At 57.9% G+C, this 13,718-nt stretch overlaps 1 protein-coding gene across 1 annotated transcript; it reads left to right on the top strand.

Annotated features, from left to right (window-relative positions):
- Window positions 1-6,666: 6,666 nt before the first annotated feature.
- On the top strand, window positions 6,667-8,794 carry LBHD2 (LBH domain containing 2). The gene is made up of 2 exons (XM_037738356.1): window positions 6,667-6,735; window positions 8,630-8,794. The coding sequence occupies exons 1-2, from the start codon at window positions 6,667-6,669 to the stop codon at window positions 8,792-8,794; spliced, it is 234 nt and encodes a 77-aa protein (XP_037594284.1).
- Window positions 8,795-13,718: the final 4,924 nt, after the last annotated feature.

Here is a 13,718-nt window from a genome sequence, read left to right as displayed (position 1 = left end):
TTGAGACAGGGTCTCACTTTGTCGCCCAGGCTAGAAAATGCAGTGGGGCAATCACTGCTCATGGTAGCCTTGACCTCCTGGGCTCAAGTGATCCTCCCAATGCAGCCTCCTGAATAGCTGGGATTACTGGCATGCACCACCACACCCAGATAATTTTTTTCATATTTTTTGTGGTCCCACTATGTTGCCCAGGCTGGTCTTGAACTCCTGGGCTCAAGTGATCCTCCTGCTTCCGCTACCCAAGGGGCTGAGATTACAGGCGTGAGACACCATGCCCAGCCTGTTCAAGCTTTGGAAAGTGTGGAGATAGGGGAGCAGGGCTGGGAAGAGACCAATGACAGCCTCAGTGGAGCCAGAGGATGTCAGGAACGCTGGTCCTTCACTTAGTCCACCGTATGCCCTTACTGCATTGGCAAGGACAGGGAGGCCCAGAGAGAGCAAGGGGCTCCATAGACACACAGGAGATGCTGGGCGTGGCCAGGCACAGCTCCTGCCCCTGGACCTGCCGGTCTCCTGTGGAGAAGGGCCTACCGTGGCGGCAGGAGGGTGGGGGAGAAGCAGCATCCGAGGCTCCAGGCAAAAACGGGCCCTGAGGCCAACTATACAGCTCAGCTCTGGGCTCCAGGCCAGTCTTTGCAGATGCTCCCCGTCCCAGCCTCCGTGGCTTGGTGCCTCGAGGACCTTGACCACTTCCCAGGTTCCCCATGCCCTGTTAGGAGCAAGCCCTGGAAGCTGGGAGGCCCCTGCCAGGCAACATCTTGGATGACAACTGACACCTTAGGTGATATTAACACTTGCACTAACAAGTTAGGAGAGCAGTTTCTGCCCAAGTGGGAAGGGGGTGGCATTTGGGGGATAGGGCAATGGAAGGGGAGCATGCCAGCTGACTTTCCTGACACAAGGGTGTCTGGGTATTCAGATGGTGCAGCTGCAGCCACAGCGAGCAGGGTGTCAGGTCCCTGATCGACTCTGGCATTGCTGTGTGACTCTAAGGAAGGTCCCTGTCTTTCTGGTCCATGCTCTTGCATGGAGCAGTGTACAGATTCGGGGAGTCCCTTCTCAGAAAGTAGCTGACTGGATTTCTTGCCTGCCTAAAACTCCCCTAGAGCTCCTTGCTGCCCCCACATCCGGGACTGACCCCTCAGCCCTCAGCTGGGCATTCCTAGCTTTGCAAAAACTCTGGCACCACCTCCCTCTATGCCCACATCATCAGGTCTGCTGAGCTGCAACCACAGTGGCCAGGTCAGGCCTCTGCTCACCCCGCCATGATGCCCCCTTGCCCGCCCTCCTCTTGGAGAACAAAGAGCTCCATCCATGCCACATCCAGGAGATGGAGGCATGGGAATTTCAATCCAATTCACATTTTCACACAGACACTTCGCTGCCTGACCTGTTTCTCCCTGTTGGACCATTGGATCATGAATTTGGATTGCGTCTTATTTCTGTCAATGACCCCGGAATCCAGAATTGTCATGCAGTAAAAAATGCTTTATATTAATATTTATTACTACATGAATGTTTTGTTTATGAATGAATGGGCAAAAGAATGGTGAGAAGCTGGATTGATGAATGATGGCTATGGGTGGTGGTGAAATGGAAATGAGAATGGTGGACTGAGGTTTATGTATATGGGTAATATAGAATATAACTTAAGGATAGTAGATGAGCACATGGGTGGGTGAATTACCAGGTGGCTGGCTCACTGGTGGGGGAGAAAAACTGGCTGGGTAAGTGATAGTGGATGAATGATGGACGTCATGGTAGAATGAGTATGTGGTGGGTAGAAGATCACTTAATCAACCGCCAACTACCTAGATGGTAGATGCATCTATGTAGTTGGCGGTTGATTAAGTGATGAAGAATAAACAAATACATCGTAGACTGATAGATGGAAAACGGATGGATGTGGATGCTGAATTGATGGATTGATGGATACCAAATGAATCCATACACAGTGGACATAAACTGCAAACAGTAAGTATTCATAGTAGATGGTGGATGCTTAGTGGGTAGATAAGTCATGGAAGTATGGCTGGATGGTGGATAAATAGAAGTGGATGATTGTGATGGATCTATGCACAGAGAACGGATGGGCAGATGGAATAGAAATGCCAAGGAGTATATGACTGATGAATGGATCACAAGTGGTGGACAAGTAAATGGTGGCTCTCTGGTGCATGAATGGGGACTGGATGCCAAATAAATGAATAATTGCCAGCTGGATGAATAATGGGCTGTGTACTGTGGAGGTATTGATGGAAGTTGGCTGTGGATAGACAACAACTGGATGGAATCTCAATGGATGAATGATGAATCGGTGTTGAATGAATGGATGAAGGTTAACAGTAGATGGCTACAACTTGGAAAACTGATGCATGAAAGGTGAACAGTGGGTGTGTAGATGGAGAGATGGTAAATGGATGGTTTAATATACAGATGGAGGAAGATGGATAGATAGCAAGTGGATAGTGAATGGATGATGAATGAAGATGGATGTCGAATGGAGAGTAAATAGTGAATGTGGGTGGTGCATGAATAGAGTGGATGGATGGTGGGTGGAATGTCATGGCGGATGGATAATGGTAAATAAATGCTCACTGCTGTCTCTCTACTCTGTCTTCAGCTCCTAGAACAATGTTTGGCACACAGAAGGTGGTCAATAAATTTTTCTATGAATGGATGCTAGATGGTACTTGAATGGATTTTGGATGAATAGTGAATTATGGCTGGATGATGGGTGGATAGATAGAGGATGTTGTGAGATGGACAATGAATGAGTAGATATGTGGTGGATGTGGATAAGAGGTGGTGATGGTAGGCTGGGTGCGGTGGTTCATGCCTGCAATCCCAGCACCTTTGGATGCCAAGGCAGGTGGATCACCTGAGGTCAGGAGTTCAAGAGCAGGGTGACCAACATGGTGAAACCCCATCTCTACTAAAAATACAAAAATTAGCTAGGCGTGGTGATGGGCACCTATAATCTCAGTTACTTGGGAGGCTGAGGTAGGAAAATTGCTTGAACCTAGAGGCGGAAGTTGCAGGGAGCCGATATCGCACCATTGCACTCCAGCCTGCGTGAGTGAGTGAGACTCGGTCCCAAAACAAAAACAAAAAAGAGAAACAAACAAAAAGAGATGATGATGATAGATGGTTGGTGGATGAATGGAGGAATTCAGCTCATAGAAATATGAATGAATGAATGGCAAATGGTGAGCAACTGGTGGTTGAATTGTAGATGGGTGAATTGTAGTAGATTAGATGGAGGTTAATGGATAAATTGGAATAAATGAATAGTAAATAGTAGATTGATGATTCACAATTAGATACGTGGATGGAGATGTAAATGGTAAATAGATGTGTTAAATTTTTGATGGAAAGCTGTTTCATAGTGAGTGGTGGATGGATAGGTGGTAGATGGATGGATGCTGAATGACTGTTGGACTGACGGATATGTAGCGATGTATTGATGCTTGGTAAGTGATGGGTGCTGGTGGTGAACGGATGAGTCCATGGTGGTTGGATAGGGGATGATGCCTGGGGATGGATGGTTAATGGACATTGGATTCTGGACAGTGGTTGAATGGTGGATGGTGAATGGATGACTGGTAGTTGCATGGGGGAAGGTAGATGGTGGATTGTGGGCGGGATGGATGTTGGGCTATTGATGGTAGATGGTGGATTGTGGATGGATTGGATGTTGGGTTATTATTGATGGTGGATGGTGGTGGTGGATTGTGGGTGGATTGTGGATGGATTGGATGTTGGGTTATTGATGGTGGATGGTGGATTGTGGACAGGATGGATGTTGGGCTATTGACGGTGGAAGGTGGATTGTGGACAGGATGGATGTTGGGTTATTATTGACAGTGGAAGGTGGATTGTGGACAGGATGGATGTTGGGCTATTGACAGTGGAAGGTGGATTGTGGATGAATTGGATGTTGGGTTATTATTGATGGTGGATGGTGGATGGTGGATTGTGGACAGGATGGATGTTGGGCTTTTGACGGTGGAAGGTGGATTGTGGATGAATTGGATGTTGGGTTATTATTGACGGTGGAAGGTGGATTGTGGACGGGATGGATGTTGGGCTATTGACAGTGGAGGGTGGATTGTGGATGGATTGGATGTTGGGTTATTATCAATGGTAGATAGTGAATTGTGGATGAGATTGATATTGGGTTATTGATGGCAGATGGTGGATTGTGGGCGGGATGGATGTTGGGTTATTGATGGTGGATGATGGATGCCGATGGTGGGTCTCAGATGGTGGTGGGATGGCAAAGATAGATGAACAGCTGTGAATGGTGGCTGGACAGTGGCTGGCCTGTGGTTATGCAACAGAAGTGGGATGACAGATTAGTGATGGTGGAGGGTTCCTGGTTGCAGGCTGGGAATTACACCGACCATAGATTGTACACCTTGGTCTCAGGTGTCAGGTCTGCCACTGGACTGAGTGAGACAGCTTGTCCCAGGGCTCTTTTGCACCTTTTTGGGAATGGAACTGGAAGTGAAGATGAGAGGAGGGTTACGGGGTGACCCCCCCTTTCCTGTGACCCATCTGAGTGGGGGGGCTTTTTTGTCCATTTTATTCCTCTCTTCTAGTCCCCAGTAGGAAGGAGTCCTCTTTCTATGTGTCTGGCCCCAGTAAATTCTGCACCCCAGATTCCTGGACGCAAATCTTGAGGCTCAGTGTCAAGTGGCCAGGGGCAGGTCCTGGGGGAGGGGTCCGCTCAAGGGAAGACGAGGCCGGGACTCTACCTGGGGGCTGGCGCTGGGAGGGCGGAGCAAGGGCGGAGCAAGGGCGGCGGCGGCCCCACGGAGGGCGTGAGTGCGAGGGAGGCTGAGAGAGTGTGGGCGGGGAGCGCGGGGAACTCGCGGAGCCAGCGGAGCGCGGAGGTCCCGGCGCCAGCAGCCGTGCGGGAGGTGAGTGTGAGTTAGTGTGGGGCAGGGTCACCCCCTCCCCAGCCTCGCCCCAGCCGTGCGGGCCCCCAGCGCGAGCGCGCCCTGACGACCAGGAGCGGGGTGGGTGGGAGGGGGAGGAGCATGGGGGGATTTGGGGAGTTTTGAGTCGAGCTCCCTGGGGAAGGGGAGGGCGTGGGTTGGCGCGGTCAGCCTGGCAGTGGGACGTCATGCTTCCACGGGCTTGTGCCCCTGGGGCTGTACCCGGCAAGATCTGGGATCCTGGGCGCTGGGGGTGGTGGGCGCCCTCGATGTGCGGTGCCCCGGCTGGCGGTGGACCCTGGCGCTGGGCAGGGCAAAGCAGCCCTTGGCCACTTGCTCCCTGACTGCCTGCCCCGCCCCCATGGCTCAGGGTGACAGCTCTATCATCTGCCTCTGTCTCCCTCTCTCCGGGCCAGGTGTCATCTGTGGGTCTGTTTCTATCTCTGTCTTCTGCTCTGCCTCCAGCTCAGTCGCCTCTTGCCTGGTCTCTGTGGCAGTGTTTTTCCTGCCTCTCCCTCTGCCTCCTTCCCAAGACTGGCTGGGTCTCTGTCCTGTGCCCTGGACTCTAACTTGGGTTCTGGGTCTTGGGATGGAATCCAGGAGAGGCTCGACGGAGGGCCAGACCTGGGAGCAGCGGGGCACTGAGGCAGCCAGGGACTCTGGGGTTGGGTGGAAAAGCCAGAGGGTGTAGGTTTGCTGCCCGCTGCCCCGAGAGGCCTCCTGCATGTGTGCCCCTCCTAGCCTTCCCTGGGCTTCAGTAGGACCCCAGCTGACCCGAGCAGGGTGTTTGGTGAAAGAAACCTCATTTCCCAGAATAGCAGCCCTCTGCTTTGCCGACAGCCACAGGACCACCCTCTCCCACCCCCGCAGGGTGTAACAGGCATTCCATTTTGCTGGTCTCTGCTTTCCCACTGCCCAGTCCCCTTCCTGCAGGGCTGTCCCCTGCCCGGGGCCCCTGCTGCCTGCATGCCAGCCACCACCAGACCCCACTCCCATTTCTGCCTCTGACCTGGTTGTGGCCCCAAGGGAGCCCACACAGTCTGAGTGCAGGTGAAGAGTCTGCGGCTGGTGCCGACTCCTGGCAGCGGCTCTCTTTCGAGTCCTTGCTGCCAGAGCTCCAGTGGGCTCCCTCTGCTGTGGCCAGCCTGCGTGGGCACGGCCAAGTGCAGGCAGGATGTCAGTTTCCCTTGGGCTGTGGGTGCTGAGGGCCTGGCCCGGGGTGTGCAGGGTGCATGCTCTCGAGGAGGAAATGGGCACCTTGGTCTCTGGCTGACTTGAACCCAGTCCCTACCACTCCCAGCCTCCTGTCTCAGAAACCTGTTTGGATCCCTTGGACACTCCGTGTCCTTCCTGCACTGTTCTCTGTCTCAGAATGTGCTTCTGTCCTCCCAGCCGGCCTGGCTACCTCCTGCTCATCCCTCAGGCATCAGATCAGCCGAATTCTTCCAGGAAGCCTTCCCAGATCTCCCCTCCTGCCCGTGCCCTCTTGCAGACACATTGTGTGGCCACGGTCCAGCGCCCCCTCTGGCAGCAGGCTCCAGCAGGGAGCAGCCCATAGAGGTCCAGCTGGAGCCATGGGCACTGGGTCTGGGTGGGGTGGAGTGGGGTGGGCTCAGCGCCTGAAGCCTTCTGGGGAGGGTGGATCCAGCATCAGGCCAGCAGCAGACACCCCGTTTCTGCTCCCAGTCCTCGTGCAGCTCAGTGGTGCAGTGGCAGCAGCAGCATGAGCATTCCCCAGCCTGCTCCACCACAGCCAGGCCCTGCCGAGGGGGCTGGAGGCCCGGCAGGGAAGGTTTGTCCTTGGGGCCCTGGGGCTCTGGAGGGAGCCAGCCTCAAACCCTGTCCCATGACTTGGGGCATGCCTTGCCTTGCTGCTGGCCTCAGTTTACACATCTGGTTGGGGGAGGTTGTTGCTTATTTATTTTTGACGCAGAGTCTTGCTCTGTCACCCAGGCTGGAGTGTAGTGGCATGATCTCGGCTCACTGCAACCTCCACCTACCGGGCTCAGGCGATTCTCCTGCCTCAGCCTCCTGAGTAGTTGGGATTACAGGCGCCCACCACCATGCCTGGCTAATTTTTGTATTTTTAGTAGAGACGGAGTTTTGCCATGTTGGCCAGGCTTGTCTCGACCTCCTGACCTCAGGTGATCCACCCACCTTGGCCTCCCAAAGTGCTGGGATTACAGGCGTGAGCCACTGCCCCTGGCTCATTGCTCTTTTATAAAAGTATAATGGATAAAACAATTGAAGGCCAGCATTCCTGGCTTACTTAGCACCCTTGCTGACCTGAGGACCCCAGGGATTGCTCTCTGCCGAGTGAGCAAATGCCAGGGTCCCCTGCCCCTAATGCCACCTTTCCCTGGGGGTGTTGATGAAGCTAAAATAACAAGGTCCCTACACAGGGTGGCAGCCTCGGTGCTCTGAGTTCTACAGCCCAGCCATTCTCCTTGTTGGGGAGCAGTGGGGACAGAGAGGGGGACCAGCTTGGAGTCACACAGGGACCAGTCTGGAACTTGGGGTTGCAGGCACAGCCTCCCAGGCAGGCGGACAGTGGTGAGCACCAGGCCTCGGAGCGGCAAGTTCTGCTGGCCTGGGCCTCGCTCACCCCAGTGGGCAGACTTGGAGACCAGTGCACTTGGTGGGGCAGGAAGGAGAATGGCACATGGGGAGTGAGACCGGCTGGGGAATGAGCCCCTGGGCTGGCAATGCCAGCATGAGGGGTGGCCCCTGGGAGGGTCCAGCCTGTGGGGTAGGGATGGGGGTCCTCTGACAGCTCCTTCATTCCGCAGATGTCCCAGTGACATCTGTTCTCACACGTGAGGGTCACCTGTGGTCCTTGGTTCTAAGACACTCTGGGCTGGAGCCCAGGACCGTGCACTATTCATACCATTCAGCCAGGTCCTGCCCGCGGCCTGGCTGCCCTTCCTCGTGACCCTCATGCTCTTTCGGGAAGGTGGACCCAGCAGCTTTCCTTCTAGGTGCAGAGATGGGAGACAGGGAGCTCCAGGCAGGGCCATCTGCCTGAGTGCAGGCGTGGAGGTAGGACAGCGAGGCAAGTCGGGACCTCTGGGTACTGAGGGACGGAGTTCTGCATGTAGCACTGCAGCCTCGAAGGCCCTGACTGGGGGGCGGAGATGCTGCGGGCACCGGGAGGGCCTGGGGACACAGCCCCCACACACTCCTGTGGGCACTCAACAATGAGCCAAGAGCAAGCCCAGAGCCAGCCGCTCGGGTTGCCATGGCAACTGCTTCCCAGCTCCTGTAAGCCTGGAGGAGGCCACGGCCCAGCAGGGAAGACCCCAGGAAGGGGCTGGGAGGAGTCCAGGTGCAGGAGGCAGCTGGGGGTGTGCAGAAGCCTGCGCTGGTTCCTGGTGACCTTGGTGTCTCCGGCCTCAGGCTCTGGCTATGCAATGGGCTCCGGGGCTGAGCACAGCTGCGTCCTCTGGTGCCTTCTGAGAGCTGTGACCGCAGGGGCTGAGCACCCTACCCCCAGGTTGGGACTGGGTCGGGGCTGGGAGCCGTCTCAGGGATGTGCCTGTGCAAACACACATGTGCCTACCCCTGCCCTGGAGACTGGGTGGGAAGGGTCCCTGACCCCCCTAGTGGGGCAGTGTGCAGGACGGGGGTGGGAGACAGCAGGAGTGCCAGGCCTGGCATGGCCGTGATCCTGCTCACCCTCCCTGTAGGCTGTGGCAAGTGCCCAGGAGAAGGGCCCTCGGCTGGGCCAGCGTCTGCCCTCAATTGTGGTGGAGCCCAGCGAGGTGGACCCTGTGGAGAGCAGCGAGCGGCGCTGGCCCCCGGAGCATGCCCAGAGGGGCCCCTCTCAGAGCGGGGCTGCTGCTGGTGAGTGAGGGCGCCTGAGGGGGTGCTGAGAAGAGGAGGGGGCCACTGCCAAGGTCAGAAGTGGGGCGTGGTTCCTGCGGCTCCGGCAGGCAAGGCCTTCCCGCCTCCTGCCTGTTCACATCCCGTCCTCCACCGGCCCTTGGAACCTCTGCCTGGGGCCCTAGGTGCTGCCTGGCCTTGACCCCCTCCCTAGCACCGTCCCCCCTCCCACCTGCAAGTGAGGTCCCTCATCCACTCTCAGCCCCAGGCCTGGGCATGGGAGGTGCACAGCGCGTACTTGCTGAATGAGTGATGACACATTCTCACCCCTCATCACCCAGTCCTCTCCCATTGTCATCACCTTTGAAGCAAGTGTGCCTTGCTCACTAGGGCCTGGGAGGCTGTGAGGTGCAGGTGCACATCCTGGGGGGATGGGCTGGCCTGTTATTGGCAGGCTCCGTCTGGCTGCAGGTGCCTTGTTTAAAGGCTGAAGCAGGCTGGGTGCGGTGGCTCATGCCTGTAATCCCAGAACTTTGGGAGGCCGAGGCGGGCAGATCATTTGAGGTCAGGAGTTCAAGACCAGCCTTGCCAACATGGTGAAACCCCATCTCTACTAAAACAAAAATTAGCCAGGCGTGGTGGCAGGCACCTGTAATCCCAGTTACTCGGGAGGCTGAGGCAGGAGAATCACATGAACCCTGGAGGTGGAGGTTGCAGCGAGCTGAGATTGCAACACCGCCTGGGTGATAGAGCGAAACTCAGTCTCAAAATAAATAAATAAATAAAGGCTAAAGCTTCTGAGAGGAAGACCATGTGGGCAGGAGGGTGCAGCCAGGCCCAGGTCCAAGGCACAGGAGAGGCAGCAGGCTGGGCTGTGGGGGCCTTGTGGACGGCTCTGAGGGCCACTTCGGGCTGGGCGAGGGTCGTGAGCTGTGCCCTGGGAGGTCTTATCCCCTGGAGACCCCTGGGAGTCTGTTCCCTGAGGAGGAAGTGAATTCAGCCTTCGCTGGAGCTGCTTAGCACCCTGCCTGCCCTCTCCCCATCCCCAGACCACAGCCCGTACTGCCAGGAAACCACCTTCAGAAGGGGTCCATCTGGACCCATAACCCCCACCTCTGCCCAAAGCCCCCCTCAACCTCTTGTCAGTTTCTGCCCAGGTTCCAGGACAGCATTAGAGACCATCCCTTGGGTCAGTCCTGGGACTTGGGCTCTGGGGATGCCCTTGAGTCTGCTCCAGGCCTTCCTTCCCTCTGCCACCCCCTCCTCTGGTGGATTTGGGAGCTGCTCCTGCTGGCAGAGCCCAGCCCCATTCTGCCTCCTCCCCTTCTCATCACCCAAGGGGACCTCCTGGCCTGCCCCAGCCCAGCTGCCTGCCAAAGGTTCATCTCGGACTGCTGGGATCCTCTCGGGCTGCAGTCCCCTGACCAACACGGCCTCCTTTATGTTTCTGCAGCCCACCCCCCGAGTCCCCTCGGAGAACCAGGAGACCTGCAGATGATGCTAGCAGCGAGTGTGTCTGCTCCGAGGACCAGGCAGCCCCAGCCCGGGGATAGGACAAGGACGTGGCCAGGGTCTGCCGTCTGACCGCTGAGGGCCTCTGCCGCAGGGTGGCTGGGATGGTGCACAGGAGGGTCGGGCCTGCCCCGACATCCCGCAGGCAGAGCCCAGAGGCTGCTTCCTGTCTCACCGGGTCCGCCAGGACTGCAGCCCTGCCCTCTTCTGCCTGTGGTCCAGATCTGGATCACACCCCGCTTTGTTCCGTGGTTTGACGCAGAAATAAAGGCACTTCCTGATGGCCAGCGGGCACGTGGTGGGGATGCAGGGGCCTGAGAACAGTTTGGGTTCTGCCTGTGGCCTTCTAGGTGAGGGCCTCAGCTCCCAGCCCAGGCTGGCCAGTTCAGAGCACCTAGTGCGTGACCACTCAGGTGTGGCACTGGAGCAGGCTGGGCAGGGCTGAGCTGGTGCTGTGGCTGGTGCCTCTGCCCAGGGACCCTCTCTCTGCTTTGGCCAAGGCTGCCCAAGGCAGAAGCAGCCTCCTCCAGGTGGCCTCCCAACCCTCCATGGGGCTGCCTTGGGGCCAGGGTGGGACCCTGAAGGCTCTGCTACCTGCTTCCCCTGGGTGCAGGAGGGCACAGCGATGGTGCCTGGCATGGGCTGCCCCATTCCAGGTTGGATCTCGTTAAATCCTTGTGAAGGTCCCATTTTACATGTGTAGGAACTGAGGTGCAAAGCAAGGTGCCCGAGGTGAGAGGCTGCCAGAGGAATCCTTGAGGTTAGGAAGCCAGCAGGCTGCCACAGAGCCCATGTGGGAGGCTGGGTAAGCAGGCATCTCTTCCTGTACTATGTGGGGGTCCATCGACATTATCTCTGGACTCTGTTCTACTGCAGAAGGGGAGCCCTGCTGCCTGGTTGCAGCTGGCATGAGGAGGCAGAGCCTTGAGCATGGCCCAGGGCCCACTCCCAGGGTGTGTCCCCCAACCTGGTCCCCTGGCCTTGGCCAGCCTGAGGCAGGGCGAGGAAGCTTAGGGCCGGGCAGTGGGACACCATAAATGTCAACTTCGCCAAGTCGAAGGTCCAGGCAGGCCTGCCAGGGACCGGGGACCCGTGACCGGTGAGCGAGGGAGGCAGGAGGCACTGCCTCTTTGTGCTTTCCTGCTGCCTCGCCAGCCTCCAGGACAAAGATGCACTTTCTCCCACCGCCTTCCTTCTAAAAACAGCCGTGCCCCGCAATGCCGGAGAGGTGGGAGACAGGTGTGGAAGCTCGCCTGGCAGCCTGCTTAGTTTGAAACCTCAGGACACCGTGGGCCCTGCCCTGGACTATAGCTCAGGCGAGGGGTGGGGCGGGCCTTCGAGGTCCTCTCCGTCCTCCTCCAGCGCTTCCCGCCGGTCCTGGAGAGGCTTGACCAGGATCGGGGACATGGGGTAGTTTTGTGAATGGGAACAGACATTTCGCAGGAAGCGTTGCGGACACGCGGGGTGTGGGGTGCAGGAGGCCGGCACGTGGGTAGGCGACGAGGCCATTTACTGAGATTTGATTCCCACCACTCCGCTCCTGGGCGCGAATTATGACACGCGTCTCAACGCGGCTGCTCCGGACCCACACCGCGGAGCGGCCGAGCTCGGGCGGAGTCCACCACGCCCGGTCCAGCAGGGCTGCCTTCGGGCGGAGGCGACCCCACTGCAGGTCCCAGGACCCTGCGTACCCTGGAGCCGGGTATGGGGAGGGGCGACCGCGGGGCGCTTCTCCACCCCGCCGCCCTCCCTCGCCAGCAGGTGCCCGGACCGCCCAGCCACGCCCAGAGCCCGTGGGCGGAGACGGCAGGGCGGGGTCAGCGAGGCTCCGCCCCCGCCCCGCCCCGCCCCGCCCCCCAGCACTCGGCGACCTGCGGACGCCCGCGGGAGTCACCCTGCGGCTCCCCGGGACGTCGGCTGGGGCCACCGCCCGGCTCCCACCTCAACCCTGCAATACGGGATTGGGGCAGAGTGGCCTGCTGTGCGCGGCCGGCAGCCTCGTCAGGGCGGGGAGGGAGCCCGGGGCTCTGGTTCTCACGCTGAGCTTCGCCCTGGGCCCGGCAGCAGTGAGGGTGGAAGCCGCCGCCTCTGGCCTGTGCATCCCCGGTGGGACAGCCTGGCCTCCCAGCGACCCCCAGGTCATGCAGGCTTCTGGTGGTGGGGGGCTTGCTCCCTGGCCTTCCCTACCTGGGAGCCAGGTCCTCAGCCAAGGCGAACCCACTTGATCCCGACAACAATCCCATATTCTGGGGGAGTAAACTGAGGTTCAGAGATCGAAGCGCCCCTCCAAGATCGTGGGGAGCTGGGCTTGACCTCTGCTCGGTGTCCCTGGCTAGGCCTCCTGCTCCTAATGGCCCCTGCCCTGCCTTCTCCTGACCCCGGATCAACCCTGTGTCCCAGGCTTCTCTGAGACAAGGCTGGGACTTTTCCAAAGGGATTTTACTGAGAAATTTGGGGAAAAACATGGACATAGAATGAAAGAAACATTGCAACCTTAGCTGAAAAGTGGGCACAGGCTCAGGTGGCCATGGGGTGCAGATGGAGGTTGAGGGGATGTCCAAGAGCAGCCCCCAGGCCCTGGCCCCACGAGATTTTCAGGCACCTATGTATTGAATGAAGTGACCAGTAATTGGAGGTCCTGGGACCCTGACATGCCCTGTGAGTTGGGGGGTGGGAGAATCAGACCGGGAAGTCTTCAGTCCACCAGGGCCTGGCTCCATGGGAAAACCCAGTGCACAGAGCCAGAGGCCTCGGGCGCAGTCCTGGCCTCTCTGGCCAGCTGTGTGGCGGTGAGCAGGTCACTGAGCCCCAGGAAGCCCTCCACCTTGGCCCGGCTGTCTCTGTTCAGTTACGCTTATTCCCTGTCACCCCTCATCTCTGCCTTTTGGAGACAGGTAGGGTGAGACTCAAGCCAGCAGGTGGGACTGGGCTGGGAGGAAGGGCCTGCGGGCTGCTAGGCATCTCTTGGGCTTGAACTGGGACTCTTAGCACCCCACTTCACAGAGGGAACCCAGGGCTCAGGGGGTAGTGACTCAAGTGGTTAATTGGCAGGCTTCCTGGAGGAGGTGCTGGCATCTTTGAGTCTAATTTGATCCCTCTGCAGATGCTGCCGCAGCATCTCAGGCATCTTCCAGTCTGTTACGGGCTGTTTTTCCCCCACAAAATTCATATGTCGGGCTGGGCACCGTGGTTTGCCCCTGTAATCCCAGCACTTTGGGAGACTGAGGCGGGTGGATCACCCAAGGTCAGGAGTTTGAGACCAGCCTGACCAACATGGTGAAGCATGTCTCTACTAAACATACAAAAACTAGCTGGGATTAGTGGTGGGCGCCTGTAATCCCAGCTACTTGGGAGGCTGAGGCAGGAGAATGGCTTGAACCTGGGAGGCAGAGGTTGCAGTGAGCTGAGATCGTGCCACTGCACTCCAGCCTGGGTGACAGA

The sequence above is a fragment of the Cebus imitator genome, unplaced genomic scaffold (assembly GCF_001604975.1).
Source record: "Cebus imitator isolate Cc_AM_T3 unplaced genomic scaffold, Cebus_imitator-1.0 Scaffold52, whole genome shotgun sequence".
NCBI classification, from domain to species: Eukaryota; Metazoa; Chordata; class Mammalia; order Primates; family Cebidae; genus Cebus; species Cebus imitator.
Note: the sequence above shows the minus strand (reverse complement) of the source record. Positions and strands in the feature narration are given on the sequence as shown.

What these genes read in the sequence shown, in the direction of transcription:
- LBHD2 (XM_037738356.1), top strand. Translation starts at nt 6,667, where the DNA reads ATGAGCATTCCCCAGCCTGCTCCACCACAGCCAGGCCCTGCCGAGGGG. An exon ending in CTGGAGGCCCGGCAGGGAAG is followed by an intron (nt 6,736 to 8,629) that starts GTTTGTCCTTGG and finishes CCCTCCCTGTAG; the next exon opens with GCTGTGGCAAGTGCCCAGGA.